This window comes from Neurospora tetrasperma (genome assembly GCF_000213175.1).
Source record: "Neurospora tetrasperma FGSC 2508 unplaced genomic scaffold NEUTE1scaffold_81, whole genome shotgun sequence".
In the NCBI taxonomy this organism is placed as follows: domain Eukaryota; kingdom Fungi; phylum Ascomycota; class Sordariomycetes; order Sordariales; family Sordariaceae; genus Neurospora; species Neurospora tetrasperma.
The window spans coordinates 360,896-386,505 of record NW_009799179.1 but is presented as its reverse complement, the minus strand read 5'-3'; the positions used below and the strand labels follow the sequence as shown (position 1 = coordinate 386,505).

At 51.8% G+C, this 25,610-nt stretch overlaps 5 protein-coding genes across 5 annotated transcripts; 4 read left to right on the top strand and 1 right to left on the bottom strand.

Moving 5' to 3' along the window:
• Positions 1–564: 564 nt before the first annotated feature.
• Positions 565–4,482, top strand: NEUTE1DRAFT_70166 (uncharacterized protein; the record flags this gene model as incomplete). Its single annotated transcript, XM_009856767.1, has 1 exon — positions 565–4,482. The coding sequence occupies one exon, from the start codon at positions 565–567 to the stop codon at positions 4,372–4,374; it is 3,810 nt and encodes a 1,269-aa protein (XP_009855069.1).
• Positions 4,483–6,191: 1,709 nt separating this feature from the next.
• Positions 6,192–14,660, top strand: NEUTE1DRAFT_54233 (uncharacterized protein; the record flags this gene model as incomplete). Its single annotated transcript, XM_009856766.1, has 4 exons — positions 6,192–6,530; positions 6,598–6,928; positions 7,027–7,307; positions 14,484–14,660. The coding sequence occupies 4 exons, from the start codon at positions 6,192–6,194 to the stop codon at positions 14,658–14,660; spliced, it is 1,128 nt and encodes a 375-aa protein (XP_009855068.1).
• A 783-nt stretch (positions 14,661–15,443) lies between these two features.
• NEUTE1DRAFT_104474 (uncharacterized protein) lies at positions 15,444–17,847 on the bottom strand (the record flags this gene model as incomplete). The annotated part of the gene is made up of 4 exons (XM_009856765.1): positions 15,444–15,492; positions 15,692–17,038; positions 17,216–17,459; positions 17,538–17,847. 4 exons carry the CDS (start codon positions 17,845–17,847, stop codon positions 15,444–15,446), a joined length of 1,950 nt encoding a protein of 649 aa, XP_009855067.1.
• A 1,481-nt stretch (positions 17,848–19,328) lies between these two features.
• NEUTE1DRAFT_118398 (uncharacterized protein) lies at positions 19,329–20,656 on the top strand (the record flags this gene model as incomplete). The annotated part of the gene is made up of 3 exons (XM_009856764.1): positions 19,329–19,570; positions 20,036–20,605; positions 20,627–20,656. The coding sequence occupies 2 exons, from the start codon at positions 19,429–19,431 to the stop codon at positions 20,401–20,403; spliced, it is 510 nt and encodes a 169-aa protein (XP_009855066.1).
• A 1,831-nt stretch (positions 20,657–22,487) lies between these two features.
• NEUTE1DRAFT_88834 (uncharacterized protein) lies at positions 22,488–25,049 on the top strand (the record flags this gene model as incomplete). The annotated part of the gene is made up of 2 exons (XM_009856763.1): positions 22,488–22,908; positions 23,058–25,049. 2 exons carry the CDS (start codon positions 22,488–22,490, stop codon positions 24,734–24,736), a joined length of 2,100 nt encoding a protein of 699 aa, XP_009855065.1.
• Between the last annotated feature and the right edge of the window lie 561 nt (positions 25,050–25,610).

Below are 25,610 nucleotides of genomic sequence, written 5' to 3'. Positions count from 1 at the left end.
GAACAAGTTGTAAAGCCCGTTGATGTGTTCAGCGCCCGCGCCGTCTTGAGCTTCTGATGTTGACTTTCTGTTGATGTTCAGGGTTGAGGGAATGGGCTGTTGTTGACCACTGCCAACCCTGGGCCCAAGCTCCTATCCTCGGAAAGTGCATCATGGGGCAGGCATCCGGTTTATTGCATAAGCAGAAAAACGATAAGCGATAAGGACCAGCCGGCAGGCAGCAGCCGGATCGCCGTCAACATCATGGCTTCGATGATGAGCGTGAACTTGGCACTTTGTCATCACTGGAATTCTTCACGTCACCACTACAGTAAACGTAAATGTGATTGTTTACCTTTGACCTTTTTAATACCATGAGTTTTCTCACACGACCAAAGTGAAAAAACCACACCCTGTTCGGTCATTGCGACTGTCTCTCTGCCCTGACGTCACTCCCCGTTAGCGTGTTTATTCCGACTAACAGCGCCCTTCGTTGAAGACCTTGACGACCTCCCCATCATCAACACCACCATCACCACCACCACCACCAGCATTACAAGTCACAGCACCAAGTAAACACACACCATGGGTGTGAACGGCCTCTGGACCGTCCTCCAACCCTGTGCCCGCCCAACCAACCTCTCCACCCTCAACCGCAAACGCCTCGCCATCGACGCCTCCATCTGGATCTACCAATTCCTCAAAGCCGTCCGCGACAAAGAAGGCAACGCCCTTCGCAACAGTCATGTTGTCGGCTTCTTCCGTCGAATATGCAAACTACTCTGGTACGGCATCAAGCCCGTCTTCGTCTTCGACGGCGGCGCTCCCGCTCTCAAGCGCGCCACCATCCAGGCTCGCCGGCGAAGACGAGAGGGTAGACGCGATGACGCCACGCGAACAGCAGGAAAACTACTAGCAGTACAAATGCATCGGATGGCAGAGGAAGAAGAGGAACGGAGGCGCAAAAGGGCTGAGGCGCGAGAAGGCAAGAAGACGGCAGCAGCAGCGGCAGCAGCAGCAGAAGAAGAGGAACAGGAAGTCCTGCCGGACATGGACAAAGTCGTCTACGCCGACGAACTAGGCATGTCAATACAAGAACGCCAAAAGTCTCGACGCTTCCACAAACAGGACGCCTACCACCTTCCTGACCTCGACGGCGGCATCGATGCCATGGGCAAGCCGGATGACCCGCGCATCATGTCTGTCGAAGAGCTGGAAGAGTACGCTAGGCAGTTTGAGAACGGGGAGGATATCAACTTGTACGATTTCAGCAAGATCGACTTTGATGGCGAGTTCTTCAAGTCTTTGCCGCCGGCTGATCGGTACAACATCTTGAATGCGGCGAGGTTGCGGAGCAGATTGAGAATGGGGTTGAGTAAAGAGCAGCTGGACGTCATGTTCCCTAACCGAATGGATTTCAGTCGGTTTCAGATTGAGAGAGTCAAGGAAAGGAATCACTTGACGCAAAGGTTGATGTACGAGATGGGCATGACGGGCCTGGACCTGACGCTGGCGGTGAATGCCACAAGGGTGGCGGGCGATCAGAATAGGGAATATATCCTGGTCAAGAACGAGGGTGCCGAAGGCGGGTATGCGTTGGGTGTGGTGAGTAAGGAGAAGGATAAAGGACAGATGACGAATCCGATTGATGTGGATGAACTAGAGTTTCAGTTTCAGGGCAAGGGAGAGGAAGAGGAGGATTCGGAAGAGGATGTCGACTTTGAGGATGTGCCGATCGAAGGGTTGAATCGGTTGCCCAAGCTGAGTAGGGCTGCCGGTTACAGGGCGAGGGGGATTGCGAACACGAGGAGGCAGTTCTATGAGTCGAGACGGAGTGAAGAGGCGGAGGATGAGGACGAAGATGACGAGGCTTTGTTCGTGGACAACAGACAAGATGCCGTCTATGGAGAGGAGGATGCGATGCAAGAAGCTGATGAGGAGGAAGACCTCAACAAGGCTATTGCCATGTCTCTTCAGAATCAGCATGGTATTGGTATGCAGCCAGAAGAGAAGGAGGATGAGGATATGGAGTTTGAAGATGTTACTCCCCCAGAGTGGACGCAGAAAGCGGTGGAAGCGCCCAAGCCCATTGTTAGCACCAGTGGTCGCATGGTTGCACACATTGTCAACAACAGGGCGAGTGCCGCCGTCCCAAGACGAAGGGAGAGTACCGACAGCAGTGACAGCGAGGGAGATATCCGAGCAGCCATGGCCGCCGCTAGGAGGAAGCAAGCAAAGGTTCCCGCGCCAAGGCCAGTGGTCGAAAACCGTCCTGCCCCTGCCAACACTCCCTTCAAAGGTCCACTTCCATTTGAAAAGCTGAACTGGAAGCAACTGCTCGGGGGCAACCGACCGAAAGCACAACCTCAGAAGGAGAAGGTGTCTGAACCGCCCAAGCCAGTTGAAACTGGTGAGATGGAACCTCAGTCTGATGACGATGCTGGCGGTTTTGAGAAAGAGCCGAAGGATGCTCCTCGTCCATTACCGCCATGGCTAGCGAATAACGACGAAGACATTCGCGACACTGTACGGAAGCAGCGAGAACAGGACAGGCAGATGGCTGAGGAGGATGAAGACTTGGCTCGAGAAGAGCAGGCCAGAATTCGAAAGCAACGAGAGGATGAAATCCTGATGATTGAGTCATCCGATGAAAGTGATGGTGATCTGGAGATTCTCGATGCTCCTCCATCGCCCAAGAAGCCCACTCAGATGCCGGGGACTAGCTTGTCTTCTTTGGACGACGAAGTCTCGCAAGAACCAGTTGAGACCAGCCGTCGATCACCCTCCCCTAATGAGGAAGAAGGTGACGACATTGTGTTTGAAGACGTAACCCTTCCATCTCAAACCATGACTCTTTCCTTCGGTCCACCTGCCACCCAAGCTGAAGAAGACGCCCAAATCGAAGCCGACCTCTTCAAAGACGTCCTTCCTCCACCTGCCCAACAGGAACGAGTTGAAGGTTTGGCGGCGGTTCCAGACGATACCACCACTGACATCGTCCCCGACCCAGACGCCCCCGCCCTTTCCGAATTCGAAGACGACTTCAGCGACCCCGAAGAACAAGAACTCCTTGCTTCCCTCGCCCAAGAAGCCGAAGAACACGCCCGCTTCGCCACCCAACTCAACCACAAGACCTTTCAAGAAAACCAAGCCGCCTACGAACAAGAGCTCAAAGCCCTGCGCACCCAACAACGCAAAGACCGCCGCGACGCCGACGAAGTCACCCAAATCATGATCACCGAATGCCAAGCCCTCCTCCGCTTCTTCGGCATTCCCTACATCACCGCCCCCATGGAAGCCGAAGCCCAATGCGCCGAGCTGGTCCGCCTCGGTCTCGTAGACGGCATCGTCACCGACGACTCGGACACTTTTCTCTTCGGCGGCACCCGCGTCTACAAAAACATGTTCAACGGGAACAAATTCGTCGAATGCTATTTATCCTCCGACATTGAGCGTGACCTTTCTCTGTCGCGCGACCAACTCATTGCCCTCGCCCAACTCCTAGGGTCAGACTACACCGAAGGTTTATCGGGCGTCGGCCCCGTAACAGCCGTGGAAATCCTCTCGGAATTCCCCCCTGAACCTACACCCATCTCGTCCCTCACGACCTTCAAAGAATGGTGGACCAAAATCCAATCGTCCCCTCAACCAGACCCTGCGTTACTCTCCACTCCGTTTAGGCGCAAGTTCCGAAAAGCCCAAGCTACGAAACTTTTTTTGCCCGTCGGGTTCCCTAACCCGGCTGTCTTTGATGCGTATCTCCATCCAGAAGTCGATTCGACCCCGGAGCCATTCCAATGGGGCGTCCCGGACCTCGAGGGGCTCAGACAGTATCTGATGCAGACGATTGGATGGAGTCAGGAGAGGACGGATGAGGTGTTGGTTCCTGTGATTAGGGATTTGAATAAGCGGGAGAGGGAGGGGACGCAGAGTAATATTACGAGGTTTTTTGAGGGCGGGGTGGGGTCGGGGACTGTGAGGAATTTGGGTGGTGGAGGAGAGGAGGCATTTGCGCCGAGGAGAAATGAAGTCAAGGGAAGTAAGAGAATGGTGGAGGCGGTGGGGAGGTTGAAGGCTAGGAATAATAAGGGGAGTGGAGGAGGGGGACTGAGTTTGGCGTTGCCGGTTATGGCGATGGGGCCGTTGAATGGGGAGGAAGAGGAGGGTGGTAATAAGAAGAGGAAGAGGGGGAAGGGGAAGGGGAAGGGGAAGAAGGCTGCTGCTGTGGAGGAAGAAGAAGAAGAACAAGAGGATGTGGATGGTGAGAAGGAGGATGATGGGCCAGAGGGAGATGAGGATGATGACGATGTTGTTGGTTCGAGCTCGAAGTTGAAGAGGGGTGCGGCCGGAGGAAGAGGAAGGGGAAGGGGAAGGGGGAAGAGAGCGAGGGCGTAGGTGCCGTGCTGTAAGTGCAGAGATACCCAACCAATTTTGGATCTTGTTGACATCTGTATTTATGTAGAGGTATTGTTTGCTCATGCGAGTCTGTGTCATTCTTTATCTGTCATACGGTGACTTGGTTCAGTTGCAAATGTCTCCAGGTGTATTCAGGTACGGCGGCATCGTCAACATCACTCACTTCCCTCGTCTTCCCCCAAGAAAAGGATATTCACACGTCGGCGATAGTCATGAATCTTCCTGTATGGAAGAACACTAACCCCGCAAACAGAACTACGATGAGAACTCCCTGCGACGGTCTACACTGCTTGGACACTCTAAGATATCTCAACGCCCACTACGCTCAATACTCCTACAAAACAACATTTCACGGAATTATTTCATTCACTTTCGAAAGTCCTCCTATAGGGAGCCAAACTAGGTATTGTTCCCATATCGAGCATCTTTACTAAGTACCTAGTTCTACGAGTTTGTCGCAACAGCTAGAGGTTCCCATTCACTACAACTTTTATATTGCTTGCATCACAAACACCTCATTTATTCCACGCACACACACACACACACACACACACACAAGCACATATCAACCTAAACAAGCTGACTGACTGACTCATTGACTCCTCTTGATGACTCCTACCAACAGGTATCTTCCCTGGTCGAACGCCACGATGCTCAAAGCCAGACATTACCTAGGTACCTACCTGGGTAACGGCCCAGCAACTGAAGAGAAGGGGGAGCAAACCTTCGACTGTGCCGTGAACGCCTACGTGCCTAGGTCTGTCATACATCGAATGGGTATATAAACCCTTTGATGTCTCTGCCTACTTCTTGAATATGTCTGTTGTTTAGATCTGACTAAGGTACCTAAGGTAGGTACTGTTCTGTTTTGCATGTGCAGGGCATGCTGCCAGCGTGATGGTTATTTCTACCAACCTGATCTGTGGTCTGAGATACCTCTACAGGACGATTTGCGAGCTTCCGTAGGTCTATATGTATGGTAGTGGGTTGTTAACGTGCGTGCGTGCGTACCGGCTGGAAGGAGATGGAGATGGAGATGGAGATGGAGATGGAGATGGAGATGGAGATGGAGATGGAGATGGAGATGGAGATGGAGATGGAGATGGACATAAAGATGGAAAGTGGCTTACTTCCCTGTGTGGGGACTTGATTTGTGAGGGGTTTACTTTTGTAGCTTGGGTGAATATTCCTGGGAATTCACCCAAGGATCGAAATCCCAACGCTGGATGAACTAAGTGAAGGCTTGGAGAAGGGAGGGTGGAGATGCTTGGTGGCTGCCCGGATATGGGACGGTTGTGGTGAAGGGTTGGACTCCCTTCGCCGTCAACGGACCAGCAGATAGTGCGTGGAGATGGATTCTCGCTCGTCCGGTCTTGACGGCTTGGAAGGAAGGTTCAAAAACGCGAAGGTGTGGGGTTTGAGGCTCTTGAGAATCCCTTCACTGGTGGTGGGACTGGCATCTGAAGTCGTTCCCGAGACGTTGAAGGTCGTTTGGGGCCTGGCTGTTCTAACGGCTATGCGGGTGAATCTTTGAGGGTTGGATTCACTGGAGTCCTCCAGGTCAGAACTAAATTCCCAGGACCCCCTTATATAAGAACCAGGAAATCTCTTCCGTTGCTTCTTCCCTGGACTATCGGTTACCCTGATCTCGAGCAGTCAGCGAGATATCGACCGCCTACGACTGAAACACTTGGAATCCTCACTCGCACTCTTGGGTATTCACCATGGCTTCCAACATCTTCAAAGTCATCATGCTTTTCGTGGCCCTGTTTTCCCTTTTGGAAGCTACAGGTGCCATGCCCACTAGCCTCGATACTATCAACAACAGCATCTCCATCATTGACGGTTCTTCTTCGTCCAGTCTTCACGCTCGTTCCTTTCGCAACTCTGCCCCCTACGCGGACCCTCACGCCCAGGACCCCCTTCAGCTCGTCTCCTCCGACGACCTTTGTCAGAACAGAACCTTTGAGGATGGCGACTACTACTGTTCCCGCGTCGACCAAGTCATCTACACGAACGTCGCCCGCGACGGTGAATACCGTCAAGTCGCCTACATGAACGACGAGACCGGCGAGTGTCGTTTCGCCGCAGTTAACCACACTTTCTCAGGAGAACTCACCCCATTCAACGAGCCGGTAAGTCCTATGTTGCCTCTGAACAGACACCAGCATAACCAATAGCTAACACAAAGACAACAAACAGGTCGCTCTCATCTTCCGTGGCCCCATCCACCTCAAGCAACTCGGCATCTACACCCCGGACGGAACCACCTACTCTCGCATCGGCTACTACAACGCCGCCCAACAGACCACCAAGGGTATTTCCTTCCTCGGCAACCGCGGCGGTGAAGGCTCAGGCGTAGTCAGCAAAACCTTTGGCGCTTCCCTTTCCTTTATCAACCCCCACGCCACCGGCGGGGCCGCGTCTCCCCAGGTTCTCGCCAACGAGGTCATCACGGGCGAATTTGTCGTCATGACGGACCAGGACTGCGATGCTTCCTGCGGTTATGTCCGTCCTGGTTCCGTGGCTAAGAGTACGTTTTTACATCCTTCCTTCCTTCCCTCCATCCCATCTGCTTCATCTCTATCTCTTTGCCCCCCGTCGTCAGTAACGCTAACAAGACCAAAAAAGAGGGATTCCCCGGTACATCCCGCATATTCCTGCTTGAATTCTCCATGCCTCACACCGGCGGAGCCGACATGCCCGCCATCTGGCTGGAGAACGCCCGCGTCCCGCTGACGCAACAATACGGCGCTTGCTCATGCTGGACTTCGGGGTGCGGCGAGTGGGACGTCTTTGAGATTTTGCATGCTGGGTACGAGCGCGCCGAGACGACGTTCCACTTGGATCCGCCTGTTGGTGACGCGAATTGGTTTCAGCGCCCTGTTGATCAGAATGCTCCGATTAAAGTGGTGGTTTGGTTTGATGGGGGTGTGGATGGGGGTACTGCCAGTGTGAAGATACTGGGGGGAAGCGATGGGGTGGTGTTCGGGGAGAGGTTGGGGGAAGGAGAGGTGGGAGGGTTGAAGAAGAGGAGTGAGGGGGTGGTGAGTGAGATTGATTATGCGGTTAGGAGGGGGGAGGCGTGAGGATGTGAGGTTGCTTAAGCGGCGATTTGGGAATGATGAGGTTGGCTGGGTTGTGGTGGTGAGGTTGAGATCTGGTTGATCGTCGGGATATTTTAAGGGAAAAAGCACGGCGTTTGGGGCCTGAGAGGGGAATTAGATGCTTACCTACCTAGGTAGTGATTTGGTGATACCCAGGAGTTACGGTAGTTGTGGGCTGTTTATCTATCTCGTTCCCTCTGAGGTACTCTTTCCTTTCCCTGCTATTTTGTGTCGTCTGCTACCTCTATCTACAATTGTTTCCACTGCCATCTTGGTTCCCTTTTCTTGTTGCTTTTGCCTCCTGCTTTGCCATGCTAGGCCAACATTCCATTACAGCCAGATGTCATAGTTTTACATCTCCGGTCTCTTCGGTAAACGAATTATTAGATGCAGGTACTGGTATTTCACTGGATGATTTAAGATCTTATGAGAATCATCATTAGAGAATCATGGCATTCGGCACAATTTCTTGTTCATAACGTCTTCATGGCCTATACTGGTCAAACTTGTTGGAAGCACGCATTTTCCAGAGTGGACTTGGTCATACCACCATAATGTCCCTCTGCTTATATCTCTTACATATGTCTTTAAGCCTTATTTCGTGTCCTGCAGACATCCATCTCCATTTCTTTCAGCCAAATGGGTTGCCATGAAGCCAACGGACCGCATGAGGTGAAGGGTACCATGCCACCCTCGGGAAAAAGGTTTGACAGCCCGGACACTGATCTTGACAGCTACAAACCGTCCTGAGATTGACCACTTGGACGGAAGGTCGGACAACTGTCAGTGAAGAGACGGCCAACAGGTAGGTAGCGTGGGACGACAAAAACGCTTTCCACCGAAAGGTAAGTAGGTAGGGCAGTGAAGTGGACGACAGGGCTCCACGTTCGTGCCGTCTCAATCTGTCGGGTCAAAATCCGTTCGCATATCACTTGGCATATTCGTCGAGCTTCTCCCAAGAGGTTCCATATAATTCTGTTGTGAAGGGACTCCAGAAGTTCAAACGGAGCCTTATTCCGTGCCTCCTCTCCACCTCTGCCCGTTGGGAACGGGGAGTGAAGGTCCCAAAACCTCTTCAAGTGGAGACTTCCCGCCTTATATATCAGACCAAGATACCTTCACCTGGACGACCATATCGTTTGCTCCGTTCGATATCCCGTCTTGGCCTTAAGAGTGAATGGTAAAGCCGTAGAATCCACCTGAAATTCCTCTGTTCTTGAGGGGCCGGAAACCTCTCCTGGAATACTATAAAAGGGCCCTTCCTCCTCCTACAACCAAAATCTCCCTTCTTCCACAACAACGGAGTCACTCAAGCCAGCAGTGATCAGCAACACCAAACACATCAACCACGATCAACATCACGAAGGATCCAACCATGATATTTAAGATGTTCTGGCTCCTTGTGAGCCTCCTCACTCTCAGCGTCTTGAATGGCGTCACCTCGGTCGCTGTTTCTCGCAGCTCTTCTTCTCTCTCTCGTTCTGGCTTCACCTCTTCCAACGGCAATTCCACCATCGTCGCTCGCATGATGTCTCCTTATGACGCCGATCCCGACTTTAACCCACATCTTAACGTACCGGATGTTACCTCTGATGAGCTCTGCAACCGTGGCAAGACTTTCGAAGACGTTGACGCGAACGGCCATGGCAACTGGTATTGCCAAAAGGTTGATCAAATCATCTATGCCAAGGTCACGAAGCCCGGTACGTATCAAGAAGTGACGTTCATGGATAACCAGTCCGGTGAATGCAGGATGTCGCCGAGAGAGTTCAAGGGTGACCTTGCGCCCTACAATGAACCGGTAAGTTCAAACCGATACTCCTTATAATGAACGAATACTTACATCTCACACATCAGCTGTCCATTGTCTTCCGCGGTCCTCTGTGTCTTAAGTAGTTCTCTGTCTATACTCCCGGCGGTGGTGGTTCGTACAACCGCATCGGAGAATACCACGCGGCTTCTCAGACCAGGAACGGCATCATGTTCCTGGGTAACCGCGGTGGCGCCGGCTCGGGCGTCGCTGGCGGGTGAGTTCCCTTCTTTGCGACATTCCTCGAGACAATTCAACCAAGCTAACAAAACCTGGCAGTCCATTCGGTGCCTCCCTTTCTTATGTTTCTTCCGATGGTCTCAGCGGTGCTTCTGGGCCGCAAACCATCCACAACGCCCCCCTAGTCTCCCACGCTGAGTTCATCGCCACCACCGACCAGCCCTGCGATGGTTCTTGTGGATACCGACGTCCCGGTGCGGTTGCGTACAGTAAGTCACCATTGTCCTCTTGGCGTCTCCGTTCCTTCTTCAGTCCAGTCACTAACCACTTCCGTCCACAGAGGGTTTCCCCGGCTCGGCTCGTGTCTTCTTGTTCGAATTCTCGATGCCGGACGAACCGCAACACAACGGTGAGGCTGGCGGTAACGAGCCTGCCATTTGGTTGCTGAATTCTCGTATCCCCAACACCGCCCAATACCACGAGTGCAACTGCTGGAAGTCGGGATGCGGCGAGCTCGACATCTTCGAGATCCTTCACCAGGGACAGACCAAAGCGCTTTCCACCTTCCAGCTGGGGGATGGCGGCAAGTCGGCAGGTGATGCGAACTGGCTGCAGCGCCCGACGGGGGGCCCCATCAAGCTCGCCGTTGTGATGGATTCTACCAAAGGCGGCACTGTTTCGATCAAGAACATGGGCGCCAGCAATGGCGAGCGTTTTGGCGGTTCCCTTTCTGCGAGCCAGGTGGAGGGTCTCAAGGCCAAGAGTGGTCTTGTTTCGGAGTTTGTGTATCCCAACCATTAAGGGGTACTCAGAAAAGACAACAAGATACGGACAAGTCTGGAGGGAAGGAAGATGGTTATTACAGGTAGCATAGGCGTTTGGGAGTTATTGCTTTCGAGATACCCCGCGCAGTAGGAATTTTGATGGCACTTCCCTTTAACAAAGTCTCGTCTTATCATGCATGTTGACGCCGCATTCACTGTTGACTTGCAGAAAACACACGACATGCAATGCTTAGAGGTACCTTAACTTCTACCTAGGTAGCTGCCAGTCAACTCTTGCGTTGAGGCAGGGACCGTAGAGGTAGCCATGGTGGTCGCTTCTGTTTTTAGTCACTTCATCACCACGACACTATAACATCGTACATTGCACTTTCTTCCTTGTCTTGCTCAGCCTGAACATAGGTAGGTAGTCGTAGAGAAGCCATTTTTGACGACCTCCGCGACGGCATGTTCAACGTCATTGCTATCGAGCCCCGTACAACGAAATTCCAGCAGAAGCCTACACCTATCCACTCCAATTCACACATGTCTTCTTCGAGTTATTGTAAGATATCTTGAACTTCGCATCGCCATCCATTAGCTGCGAAACTCGGCATATCTACCTAGATTATCAAAAAGACTTGACTGACTACCAGAGCGACGGATAGTTACCTCTACCCACACCATCAAACTAATAAGCATCACGAGCATGCCTTGAGTCCGGCTAGTCATGGCCAGTGCGAAATAAAAACATGTAGGGGGATGGTGGTAGCAGCTCCATGAAGGATGGTGTCTTGTGTTCAGAGTGACGACGCAAACATGGAGACTCACTCGAGAGAACATTCGGGTTGACTACTCTTATTCGAGAAGTACTGACTGAATCCATCTCCTTCTCATCTCCCTTCCGCTTGGCAGTGACCTTCAGACACTCGCACGTAGCTAGGTAGGTAATCTTCTCGAGGCCAGCGGAAGTCGGGGAGTTTCATTACTGCTCTAAAGGATGTTCGTCCAGGCGTTGCTTGTAGAGATATTCACAGTTATACCTTCCTCCAGGGACAGCCAAATGCTACCTACTACCTCGTTTCTCCTTGCTGGTGTTATCTCCTCCTCGTCTTCTGTCACTTCGGAGTTCCATCCATGTCTAGCAGATTGCCATGCGGAACAGTCAAAGAGATTTCTACTAAATACCCCGCGAGCCTTGATTTCAAGCCTTTTGACATCCGTTCCGGCATTCCCTGCAAAATCAGTGAAGGGAACTCATGATGAGGTTTTTCGTGCCGGACGGCAGACTGGACAGCACGCATCTGGACTCCCAGAACCTTCGAGATTTTACACTTCCCCTTCACTTAATGCCGTCCCGTCGCCAAAGGGACGGGGTCCCCACACCCCCAACCCTTCACGCACGCGGGACCCTTCACCACCGCAGCCGTTTGCTCCAGGACACTCGACGATATCTTGGCATGAAGGTTGCGGTACGGTACCCTGAACATTCAGCGGAAATGTGTCCATTCACTCCTGCTTTCTGTTTCCACTTCCGTCCCAAACTCTTGGACGAAGTGGATTGGTAACGGCCGGCAAGGTTTGAGATGCCTTCACTTGTGGCCGTAGCCGGTGGCGATGGCAGGTGAAGTGTACTTGGATATTTTGAGTGGAGTTTCTGGAATATTTCCAAGAGTAGTATATAAACACCCCATTCTCCCCTTCTTTGAACTCCTTTCTACCATCACCAACTCGGATATTGAGATCTCAACCCTTCGAGAACAGCAGTCAATTTCGAGTAAGCAAGGCCGACCACAGTCGACCATCCAACATCGCCATGAAGTCCATGGCGAGCTTCATCATGGCTCTCGTGGCCTTCCTCTTCTTCACGGCATCCGTCAACTCGGTTGCCATCAACAGCACTCTCTTCCTTGTTTCCACCACGGTCTTTCTTCTCGCTCTACTTCTGGTCTGTTTCCCCGCGCTCACGCCGGCCCTCCTGATTCTGGTGTCTTCAACCCGCACTCCATCACCCCAGACAGCCCCGCCGAGCCCAGAATGCAGACCGGCAGTCAGGACCTCTGCAAGGGTCACGACACGGATGAGAACGGAAACCACTTCTGCCAGAATGTCCAACAGGTTGTCTACACCAATGTGAACACCCCTCCTGGCCAGTACAAGGCCGTCACGTCCATGAACAAGGACACCAAACGCTGTGACATGGCTATGAGGTCCTTCGGTGGAGATTTTGGCACCATTCAATGAACCAGTAAGTTATCCTTCACCTCAATCTCAATCCCACTCCCTGTACCTGTACTGATAGCAATCCAAAACCAGATCTCTATGCATTTCCACGGCCCTCTTCATCTTAAGCAATTTGCTTTCTACCTCCCCGGCGCTGGCGGCTCCTACGAGCGAAAAGGTTACTACCACGCCGCCTCCCAAACCTCCGAGCACCTCACGTTCATGGGTAATTTTGGCGGCCAAGGCTCCGGTGTTTTCAGTGAAGCATGGGGTGCCTCTCTCTCCTTCGCAAACGCCCACGGCGACGGCGGTGCCTCCAATCCTACCATCCTCGCCGACGCTCCTGTCTCCGGCCAAGCCGACTTTTCCATCTTCTCTTCGGATTCTTGTGCTGACGGCTCATGCGGCTACGTCCAACCCGGCGCCACAGCGCGCAAAGGGTTCTCTGGTACTTCACGCATCTTCCTGTTTGAGTTCTCCATGCCGCACGATGCTGCGAACCCCGGCTTCGACAAGCCAGCCATCTGGCTTCTGAACGCCAGGATTCCCTATACCCAACAATACGGCACGTGCTCGTGCTGGGACTTTGGCTGTGGAGAGTTCGACATTTTCGAAGTGGTAAACAACGCGGACACCAAGGCTTTGAGCACATTCCACTTGAATCCGTTTGGTGCGGGCGATCCCAACTGGTTCAAGAGGCCAGTGGATGGGCCGATCAAGGTCTTGTTGTACATGGATCCGAGCGAGGGCGGGAAGGTCAGTGTCAAGATGTTGGGAGGCAGTGATGGAAGTAGGTTCGGAAGTACCCTGTCGAAGGGAGAGGTGGATTCGTTAAAGGCGAGGAGTGCTGGGTTGGTTAGCGATTTCGCTATTCGCCGTTCCTAGAGGTAGGCGAAAAGAAGGCTCGAGAGGGGGACCTGGATGGGTAGAAGACCTGGACCACTTATAAGGTGTCTGGGAATGGGATCGGGGGCAAGAGCTGGACTTGGGAAGGAAAGGTCAGGGTGCTGAAAGTATTTGAGAGAAAAGATTGGGAATTGGCGTCTTTGCTTGTTTATTTTTTCTCGCACGAGATACCCATTTGCTTTTTTCAGCAACTTCATTGCCACATAGCGCCCACAGAAGGGTTGCAGGTAGTAATCCAGTCCATATCAACCGAAATCCATAGTCCCATGTTGCTCTCGAGCTTTTCGTGATGTTTTGTGATCTGTTGAAAATCTTTCCTCTCCCATAAGAGAGCTATACGTCCCCCACATATCTTACCGAGTTGTATGGTCCACGATTCGAAGTTGAAAGTCGGTAATCAACTTGGATCTAGTTTCCCCGACTCTTGTCATTATATAGCAATTCGTTTGGTCGAGGTGAACATGCCAATTGAGCAGTCAAAGTTCCATTGCTGCGACGTTCGAGTCAGCACTTAGCGGACACCTACAAGAGGAGTGTTTGCGTATTTACCTGACGCTTCCATGAGTCTCCCAAAGCAAAGAGGCCCTTCCAGTATCTAACCGCGATACTTGCTCTCAACCAAGGCTTGAATTTGGCTAGAACACCAGAAACTTCGACAGCACCTCGCTTTCTCCCAACCAACGGGGACCCAAAGTTGTAGCAACCACCTCCAACCCAAGTTGCACCTACCCTTCCGTCGATACAAATATTCATATTGCACACTTGGCATATTTCCGTCAGAAAAGTTGCAACACAAAACTATGAGACAGAAGCCGACGAAATTCGCGAGTGACCAATGTGAGAAAACCTACCAGCTTTACTCCTACCGTCCCGTTGATGCTTGTTTGTGGTACATAAGCCAACATCCGCCAAGCATCTCCACTAACAAAACAAAAACCCCAAGGCGGATGCTCCTGCTGGGACTCAGGCTGCGGCGAATGGGACATTTTCGAGATCCTGCACGCCGGCAAGGAAAAGGCCGAAACCACATTCCATCTGGATCCCCCGGCTGGAGACGCGAACTGGATGCAGAGGCCCGTGGATCAGAACGCCCCTATTAAGGTAGCGGTGTGGTTCGATCCGGTCGATGGCGGTACGGCGAGCGTAAAGGTTCTGGGAAGGAGCGATGGCGTGGAGTTCGGTGGGCAGTTGAGTGCGGGTGAGGTTGGTGAGGTGAAGAAAAGGAGTGACGGGGTGGTTAGCGAGACGAACTATGCTGTTCGTCGTGGTCAGGCTTGATGGGTTGGCAACATGAGGTAGAGGTGGCATGAGCGAGAGGAAGGGGATTGGCGGAGTCTGACAGGTAGGAATTGAACTGATCATCGGGGTGTGTCCAAAAGATGGATGAGGTGTCTGGCGTCTGGAGGTCATTGGCTTTGTGATACCCATAGATCAGACAGATTCTGCCTCCACAAATTGATTCCCAGTGCATGATCTTGGTGTCTCGTTGGGTGTCATGGAAAAGACCGGCGTGAACTGCTCTCCAGACCCTCAGCGCGTTGTACCTTCTTGCAATGACCCGGATCAATAGATTAGCAGTTGCCCAACACACCACAAATCAAGTCCAGGCCTGTACCTTCCATCAAGCCCATATCTCCACTCCGACTTGCACACCATAACACTTGTTCCTTCCCTCGTAAACCGATCACAAATCGCCAAGTGTCGTGGCTGCCAACATCCGGTGCATTCCACACCTCGCTCTGTCCTAATCCCATCAAAAACAAAAGCCACAAAACGCCAAACCACCCCTCACCAGTAACCAAACACCAAAAAGCATCGTCAAAAGCTGCAAAAAAAGAGAATTTCAAACGACGCGAGCAGGATTTGAACCTGCGCCTCCGAAGAGATTTGATAGGACCTCGACGCTAGTTCGAGTCAAACACCTTAGGCCACTCGGTCATCGCGCCTTTATTTCTTTGTGTTGAAAGATGTTGGCGGTTGTAGAGTTATGTACCGCCACAAATAGGTATGATCAAGCCAGCCAGGATTCTTCGCTGGTAGTAGATTTCTTCATGCGGTCACTCACGTATTTTGTTCGGTTCTCCTTGGTAATTTCTGGTTGCTGAAGTTTCTACAGGGGATGTTTATCATTAGTGTGTTCTAGAGATGTTTGGTAGAGTGCGGCTTGGATTTGCGGTGGTCAAGGGTGAGGAGAATGAGGTGCAAAATTCGTCTGGTTGTTGCAGCGTGACATGACATTACATGGACTGGGCAGATACTCTGTGATACAGGATTTCTCTATTCCATGCGTAAAAGTAATGTTTGGACACCTGTCTTTCGGAATGAGATCTAGCGTCCCCCACTTAATCTCGTGATATATGAAGTACCCTACACGTTGAAAAACCGCACCTTCATCGACGCCTTCGAGTCCTGGGTTTCGGACGATTTGACAGAGAATCAATCCTGTAAATTGACCCATTGAATGATCAACCAACAAAGGAATAATGAAAAGTCGAATGCAACGTTGTCTCACCAAATCCTTGAGCAGGACCCTCTTCCGCACCGCACTTGTGCCCTTGACAATTCCATTCTCAGACACAGTATGCGGAAGCGGATCTAGATAACTGATGAATTGGTCCCTGGAATCACCATCACCTTCGTCCCAATATGTTTGAAACAGCATAGTGTTGAATGTCGCCCGAAGACGGCTGTCTAGGGGCGTAGTTGTAGTGAAGCCCCCTGAGTGTGACCCGTCGTGGGTGAGAGGTCCAATAAGATGGGATTCCAGGTGCAAAATGCCGCCCTTTACCGTACCGGCCTTGTACTGTTCGTCCTCGCGAACTACCTTAACATCCACTACACGACAGACCGGTTCACGAGACCCCTTCACCTCAACCGGGCCCTCTACTGACGCCCAAGACCAGGAGGGGGCACGATATGGATGGGGCCGGTACCTGCGAATTTGGCCGCTTTTCTCATTGGACTTCGTATACCAACATAATGCCTTTGGTAAATGAGGTCGCCAAATGCCGGCGAGATAAGAGTTTAGGTCAAGAGAAAAGTCTGGGCCTCGCGCGACGCTGAAGATCTGTGCAAGCCCTGACAGCGCGGGTAGCTTATCATATAGGTAGGTTAGATCGCAGCGGGAGTATCGCATGACAAGGCTTTCCCATAGCCTTTCCATGCGACTGCCGTAGACAGAATGATGACCAGGACCGTTTAGCGCATAGTATTGGACCCTTGCATCCTCTATATATTCGAAATCGGGAAACATCCCTGGAAACACTTCGCAAGCAAACATATCGGGGCATTCCCACCAGAGTTGGTTGCAAGTCATGAAAAGATGACGCCTCGATAAAACGCGTTCCTGCACAACCCAAGCGCGTAGATTGAGCGGTGAGTTGGTTATCTCCGAGTTGTTCATGTTACTATTCACAAGTTTGAATTTGATCCGATGGAGGTATGATGGAAGTGGACCAAGCTTGCGCTTCTCCCAAGTGTTGCCATGGAGATAACCAGTCCAATGGGGTTCGATTTCCAATGGCACAATGATGCCTCGATCTCTGTGCTGGAAGCTCGCCTCTGAAGAATCTCCCGCAGCTGAAGCGCAAAGATTGAGAGAACTGTTGGCATAGACGTCCTTCATCATGGCGGACTCTTTGGCCCAATCATCATAGCTATTTTGTATGATGCACAGTGAATCGATCCAAATGTGTCGAAATCCAAGTGCTAGGCTGACAGCAATTGCCTCCCGATAACTGGTCGGTAAATGTTGAACTTGGATGAGTGAACATAGCTCTTTGATGTTGCCTTTTTCTTTTCCGTCGTCTTGGAGTAGTTTGAGAGTCTTGGACTTCCCCCAACAATGCGAGAAAGCGACGTAAGCATGAGTCTTTGCCTCTTTCTCGGTTTCAATGAGCTGTACCGAGGAGGCATCGTGGATGTAGAGGAGCCTTGTAGGGTTGAAAGCAGGATCAACTGGTTCACATGATGCGTGGTTTTGGCGACAGTTTTCTAGCCAGGATCTTGCAGTCCCGATGACTGCTTGATCAGTAAGGCTGGCACCAGGATCAACAGAGCGTATCGGTGCATTCGAAACTGTATTTGCGAAGGGTTATTTCATGCACGCCCGCCTTGCCCTTGTTATAGGTTCGGTAGAATATCCGGTAGACTTACCAGCTTGATCCATTAAGTTGAGAACATAGGTGGCATTCTTTGCCTCGATGTCAAGGCTTCCATATGTTTTATACTGTTGGAAGTGATGACGTCTTTCTTCCGAGTTTGTATATAGCGTCCACCGGAAGGGACCCTCATCGTCAGAGACCTTGTCAAATTCGAGCATGGCGGAAACAAGGTTGCAGATATAGCATCCTTCCTCAGCGGATCGCCTGAGGCTGGCAACGGACTGATGATGAGGCATGTAACTCTTGTCAACAAGCAGCCCAGTGAATATGCCATTGCACACGGCGCACAATCTGGTTGACATAGTACGCAGTCTTAAGCTCAGTCGTGTGGTGGTATGCGAGGATGGCCAGCGGTCGACCGGCGGCTTCTGGTGCGCTTCTTCCGTCTAGCAGCAAGAGCCGTGTTCGCCAGAGAGAGAGAGTGGTCGTCTTTATGTTGAATCTATTGACGGGAAAGATGTTCGGGGACAGTTGTTGAGATTGTCAGGACGAGGGAATCGAAAACACGGGTCGAAATGGGGGGAAAGTAGTCAACCTTGACGAAACCTAGTTGATTGGCTGCCTGGAATGATCATTGATGCCCAACATGAAGGGCCAACCTCAGCCCGTTCAGCTTTAGAAAATGAACCAAGGCAGAGCTGGATACCTAGGTACCAGAGTGGCCAGGAGACCTTGGATGTACATAGCCCTCTGTACGGCGAGAACCAATTCTATTGCTTCATCATCGTCTCCATAGTCCTCCTGTAACGAGGGAAATTGAATTAACTAGATTGGTTAAAAAGGTAGCATTCGTTGAGGTGGTGCATGATAGGATAAGTCCAATGGAAGAGAAATCGACATGTTGACGATCGAGGCGTGTGGTTCGTTGCATGTTCAAAGCTGCGAATAAAGAGGCGGCAGACACAGACAGCGGAGACCTGGAGAAGCTCTTATCTTATCAGTGATCGCCAGCTGAACCACACACAGCAAGCGAAATCGGAAGGGTCGAATTGTCCTGCACCTGCTGCGGGAGGGCTGCTATCACTGTACCTTTCCTAATCCGACCAGAGTCATCACCATAGACGTGAATCGGTAGGCATATGCTGGGAAAAAGCCAAGTACCTGGTAATGTCAAAAAAACCGACTGATGAGACTAGTATGCCAAAGTACCTCCCGTCTACATCGCAAGAGGAAGGGTCCTTCCAAGCAACGTGGGGTGCACCTGCATTGCTCAATTCAGCTCTCACGTCCTCCATGCAACTTTTGCATCCGTCTCTTTCTTCAGCAACACACGTTCACTTGTGTACTGGAGGAAATCCAGACGGGTCCCAATCCATCACCAAAAAGATTTGGGGTCTGGAGATAAAACGTAATGGTGTTTGGTGTTTGGCATTGTGACGGACGATGCTGAGTGGTTGCCACTGTTTGGTTTCGACATCTTGGCAGGGAATTGCAGGGAATCCGGGCGTGCCGCCCATCATGTGTCAAGGGAGATATCGGTTAGGGAACACCATTTTGGGATCGATGATGTAGTGTATAGTGCAGATTCGGGCGATCTAGAATTGACCACTGATAAGTATCCTCGAGGTATCCTAGCTAATCACCACCTAGAATAACCCCTTTCGAGAACATCTTCTCAGAGGTAATGCATGTGGTTGGTTGCGCGGGGTGCGTTTGTGTGGCTGCGTGAGCCGTAAACGGACTCGGATGATCAGCGCAAAATGTTCGAAATGTTTTATAAAGACGGCATCGTCCGACTTCGTCGTTGATGTTTTGACTCACCCACGTTTCCGCACCTCCCGCCGTGACTGAAAGCTCGACAAACCATACAGAAATCAAACATTCTACGACGGACTCTTCGCTTTCCACATTTGCGAGCACCGACGACAGACATCACAACTACAATGGCAGGACCCGAAGTATCCCACGGCCGTGGCGGCGCCGGCAACATCAACCCCGACGACACCAAGTACGTTGACGGAGAAGTCGTTAGAGCAGGCTCTGAAGGCAGCCACGGCGATGGAGCGTTCAGCACCGGTCGCGGAGGTAAGGCATTCATTCCATTCCACTTCTTCCTTCCCTTTGCACGAGGAAAGATTGGCAGCACACGCTGAGGCAGGAGGCCATACCTTCTATCACCAACCCCCTTTGCGACAACGACGAAAAGACAAAGAGAAACCTGAAAGCGACCAGGTGGTGTGATGTCAAGCACCCATTCAACCGCTTATCTCAACCTACATACAATTCCCTTATCACCAGCCAAGCCCAGCTAGCCCAGCGCGCTCGCGAAAGCTCGAAAGCGTCAAGGGGATCCATGTGAAGATTGAAGGAAGCGAGTTCTTGTCCCACGTTTGCCAAGATCCCTTTCAGAGAGAGCAGCGATAAGACCAATCACCGAAACCCGCTAGCGCTGTTGTTCCCTATCCCATCTCCAGTTTAACCCCCAGCTGACTCTAGCGCACTTTCACCATCGATACTCATCACTAACATACCTTTCAAACAAAACAACAGGCGCAGCAAACATAGGCGACGCAGGCGTCACCCCCCACCGCCGCGTCGACAAGGACATCATCCCCGACGCCGCCATCCGCCACTCTCAGGAAACGGAGAACTACCACACCGGTCGGGGCGGCGCCGGTAACGAGCGTCACGTTTCTCCGGCTGGTACTGGTAACGGTAGTAGTCACAAGGCTGCCGCGGTGGTGGACAGGGGGACTGCGGGTGGTATACCTGGTGTTAGTGGTGATCATCATCATCATCATCATGGTACCCATGAGAGACAGCACAGTCTGGCGGATAAGTTGAAGTGGAAGATTTTTGGGAAGCCAAAGGGGCATGAGACTGAGGTTTCGCATGTTGGGGACGGTCCGGGTCACTGAGTGAGGGATGCCCGAAAGGATGGGGTGGAGATTCGGCTCGGCGCTCGGCATGCGGGGGGTGGGCTGAGCTGAGCTGAGCTGAGCTGAAGTGAATGTGCGCGTTTTGAATTGGAGAGCTGAGAAGGGGAGGGAAAGGCTAGTTTTTGTTATACCAAATACCCATTTTTTGTCTTCGTCTGGCCTTCTCGGGGATAGCTTTTGGATAGATTTTGTGGTTTGGGGATTTGATAGCAAGCTGCTGTCCACTCCCTCTAATATTCATCACACTTCTTGAAGTTGGCAGTTGGGATGGATGGATGTCTTGGCGGTGACTAACACCCAGATTTGCAACTGAACAGGATTCAATGCGACGCTCCAAACCACCACGGGTGGGAGTATCAACAGAGATGTTTTATGATTGTTATGTACGTTGTAGTTAGGTGGTCTGCCGTCAGCCAAGAACTGGCAATGGTGTCTTTTCAATATCTTCACTTCGTTCCATAAGCAGGAAAATGTCTAGTCCTCCGTCACACTCTTCGAACCAAATCTGGTACCGACGGCACCTGTACTACCTACCCTTTCACACCGAAGGCCGGAACACCGAGACCGGACGGACCTCATCCCAACCGCGCCGGCTCGCAGAAACAGAGAGGACGGTACGGTAGCGATAAAGAATCCAAAAATTCCATTCGTCCTTGGAAAGCGTTGCGTGCGTTCCAGTCACGCACGACGCACGCACGCACGCACAGAGCAAACATTTGGGAATGAGCTTGTCTGCATAGCAAAGCCCCCCCTCATCCGGTAAATGATCAGCAGCCCTACGGCGAAAACAAACCTCCTAGGGATGATGCCGGCCTCCGAGCCATTCACTTAGTGGGTGGAGGCCATCCATCCCATCCCCACTTCCCGTTCATGCACTGCACTGCTTTCCAGCTCCAGGACCCCAAAACCAAGAAAAAGGGGACCAACTTTTTTTAGCCACTCCTCTTCGGAGCCTGCTTGCGTTGAGCCCTGGTTTTCTGGGGGTTCGGAATGCCGTCAGTTTGCAGCTTCATCACACTTTGTGCTCTGGCTTTTGGGCATCACCGACTTGGGTGGTCAAAGGTAGGGTCCTGTCTGTAAGCTACACTACAAGTGGGAGAGGGGAAGTTGACCCTTAGTGCCAAGAATCGAGCGATCTGCTCATGCGGACTTGAAGAGTTTCTTTCTCCCCCTCAACTTTTTTTAAAAACCTGGCGGTGCCACTCTTCTTGTACTATTTCAAGCTATAATGTCTTGAATAGTATGGGTCTTGGTCCCTCTCACTTGCGATTTTCTTGTTTGAAGAGGGAATGTGAAGTGGGTGATCAGTCACCGAGCCGCCCTTTGCGCCCTTTGCGCCCTGAAAGTCTGAAAGGGCTCCTCCAACGGACCGAACTGCTTTGATCGAAGCAGGAAAGCAAGACTGAGCCGCTTTTTTTCTGACTCTAAGACAATTGCTTTAATACCATTATCTGCTCTTTTTTGCATGTTGAACTTTTTTCAAAAGTTATTCTACTTATACTATAGGTACTCAACTTATCGCAGCTCATTCGACGACCACTTCGACCTACCGCCATCCGTTATCATCTAGGCCCATTGTCCTCCGAGACACCTGTTTCCGATTGAATACCTTACGACAGCTCGGACTTTAAGCGCCCCCGCTTTCCTCATTCAGCCACCAACGCGCCGACTCTGGTGTTCGCTACTGAGTGTCCGACCTTGCGACTCTCGACTGGTCAGCAAACGAGAAGGAAGCTGGACCTGGTATTACGAGGTTCTACCTGGAAGATTGAGAGGTACAGAAGAGCGAGTCGTGCAAATCCAATTCAAGTTCCTGGACGGAGGGTTGTTTTTGCTGTGTTATCGGTTTGCTGGGACTGGAAGGCAGACAGCGGTACCTGCAGTTGTACCTGCCCTGTACGATACATACCTTAGCGGGGGGATCCACACCGCCTGCCGGACTCGGGCGAAGCGAGGCCCTTGATTTGCTCACAGTGGTGTGGTCCACGCACTGAAGGTGACGAGAGTGCTACGCCTATCAATGCCCTGCAACGGGCCCTAGCGTACACCTAAAGTACAGCGCAATGACACCACGGCACAACAACGTGAACCACGTCTACAATGGAGACATCCAGTGGGACGAATCTCTCCGACCGCCACCAGCTCCGCGACTCTTTTCCCGTTCATCCTACGCATCCTACGCGTCCAAGGCCTCCAAGCGATCCTTCTACTCGTACACTTCGTCCTGCTTCGAAGCCGACGACGAGCGATCCGACACTCTCTCGTTTGCCGACTGGATCACCACCACCATGTCCGGCAGGATGAGTCCTGCCAACGCTGGCGACAACAGCGATTCCTACCCATACGGCGACGACACTGACGGCGACAGCAGCAGCGGCCTGCCTCCCCCACGATACCCCGGTGACGACACTCGCCCCACCAGCCAAAAGGAACTCGCGGGATGGTATGCCTATGCCTTTGCTGCTGAGGTCTATGTTATTTGCGGTCAGTATTATCATCATCAATTCCATCTTTTCGTCTGACTCTTTCAAGCTGACTGACATGTTTTGACAGGTATCGGTATGTTGATGCACCTATTGACTGAGCCGACAACAATCGTCCGAACTGCATGACTTACACGCACCCCAAAACAGGTTCCTTCATCCCAATTCTCCTCGAAAGTCTAGCTCGCGAAAATGGCGTCCTCCTCTCCGACCGATCGAAACCCTGCGGTTCCAGCTCCGATAAGCATACCACCTCTGCCGAAGGACAATGTGTCGTCTACGTACTTGGCATGGAAATCAACACGGCCAGCTTCGCCATGTACACGTTCAGCGTCAGCGTCCTGCTGCAAGCCTTGTTGGTCGTCAGCATAAGTTGCGCCGCGGACCATGGCAACTTTCGAAAGAAGCTGCTACTTGCATTCGCATGGATTGGAAGCGCGTGTGTAATGGCCTACATCTTCATTAGCAAGAGCACTTATCTCATTGGTGCTCTGCTGGCCATCATTTCGAATACCTCGTTTGGTGCCTCCTTTGTGCTGCTGAACTCGTTCTTGCCGCTTTTGGTCAGGCATCACCCCGAGATCGATCAGGTTGGGGACTATGGCTCGCCAGGGTATGCGACTACCGAAGAGGGCGATGATGAGGACGATGAGTACCAGGAGGATAGCACGCGCAACTCGACGACTGCCTTGCTCGGAAGCCGAAGATACGATGAAGGCGAACCGCTTTCCCGAGTCCAGACGACTGAGGAGTTGACGTCTCGCGAACTGGAACTGTCCACGCAGATCTCAGCCAAGGGCATTGGCATCGGTTACATTGCCGGCTTGTTCCTGCAGTGCGTGGCCATCGCCATTCTGATCACACTGAAGAACACTACCTGGTCACAGCGGATCGTGCTTTGCGTTATCGGTGCATGGTGGGTCATCTTCACCATTCCAGCCGCCATGTGGTTACGACCACGTCCGGGACCTCCCCTACCCACCAAATCCAACACCGGAGGCATCCGCGCCTTGTTCCACTACACCATCTACGCCTGGAAGTCCCTGTTCCGCACCATCCATCTCGCCCGGCGCCTCGTGGACATTGTTCTCTTTCTAGCTGGCTGGTTCTTGCTTTCGGATGCCATTGCTACGACCTCGTCGACCGCCATTCTCTTTGCCAAAACCCAACTCCACATGGAACCCTGGGCTCTGGGTATGATCAACGTCATCTCTACTGCCTCGGGCATCCTCGGCGCCTTCTCGTGGTCCTTCATCTCCCGAAAATTCCGCCTCAAAGCCCATCAAACCATCTTGGCATGCATCGCCCTCTTTGAGCTCATCCCTCTCTACGGGCTTATGGGCTATCTCCCCTTTGTCCAAGCATGGGGCGTCGGTGGCTTGCAGCAGCCATGGGAGATGTACCCCCTCGCCGCCATCTACGGGTTTGTCCTCGGCGGCTTGTCAGGCTATTGCCGCTCTTTGTACGGAGAACTCATCCCGCCCGGATCCGAGGCCGCTTTTTATGCTCTTTATGCTATCACCGATAAAGGGTCGAGCGTGTTTGGACCGGCGATTGTGGGGGCGATTATCGATGCGAGCGGGGAGATCAGGCCGGCGTTTTGGTTCTTGGCGGCGATTGTGGGTACGCCGGCGCTGTTTATTTGGTTCATCAATGTGGAGAGGGGAAGGACGGAGGGAGAGGCGTTGGCAGAGATCATTGAGGGGTTTAAGCTAAACGGACAGAATAGGCTCAACGGGAATGGGGCGGATGCACTGGCGGAGGACAGGAGGGGGAGTGATGCTAGTAGGGCGATTTTGGGGAGGTATGATGATGAGGATGAGGAGTGATGATAATGATGGTGTTTGATGATATGGTTATGTTGGGGATTATGATGAGTTATGGTGGGATTATCTGATGATTAGGAGTTGGGTTGCTATATGCATAGCGCTGGCGTTGGCTTGTCTGTGTGGTGTTGCTGGTTTAAACGATGTTGTCTCTTATCTGTATTTGTGTACTTTTGCTGTAGATCACTGAATCTATTAAGTTTCTCTGGTCAGTTTGAGGCAAACAATTGTGTACATAATGTCATGTTGAAGACTCCTAGGTTGACGTTGTCAGTAAAGTTTGTGGGAATAGCGGCAAAGACTGACCCAAACGGGCAAACACAAACACAAACGAAACAACAACAACAGTCAAATTGTGGGTAAAATGGCACAATCCGAGTTCGTGCTCTCAAGCGGGGAAGCTGGGGCCATCTTTCGCTGTTATTGTAGCCGTCCACCAATAGTGTTCTCAGAATCTACCCAGGTTCTCCTCTTTGGAGCTCACCTTGGCGGCAGATGGTCATCGATCTAGGTGAATCACGTGGCTGAGTGCAAGGGTTCTTTTTCCCCAATTCGAATCAAGAAGAAAGTTCATGAGCAATATTCGTTGTGAATGGACGGGGTCTCGGATGGCAAGAGAGAGTTGGTTTACTTTACAGACAATAGACTCCTCGTATTGTACATTGAATTCTCTCTTTCTTATTGGCTTGCTGTCACGGCTATTGAGCATTCTATTCTCTTATTGTTACATAAGCGTTTTATTGACAGACTTGGTCGGGTACCCTTTATTCAGACTTTTTGGGTCAATTGACTCAAGTTGACAATAGACTTGCCCCCAGCTTTTTTTGGCTTTGTTTTTTTTTCTTCTGCCACCCACCCCCTCCCCCCCCCCCCCCCC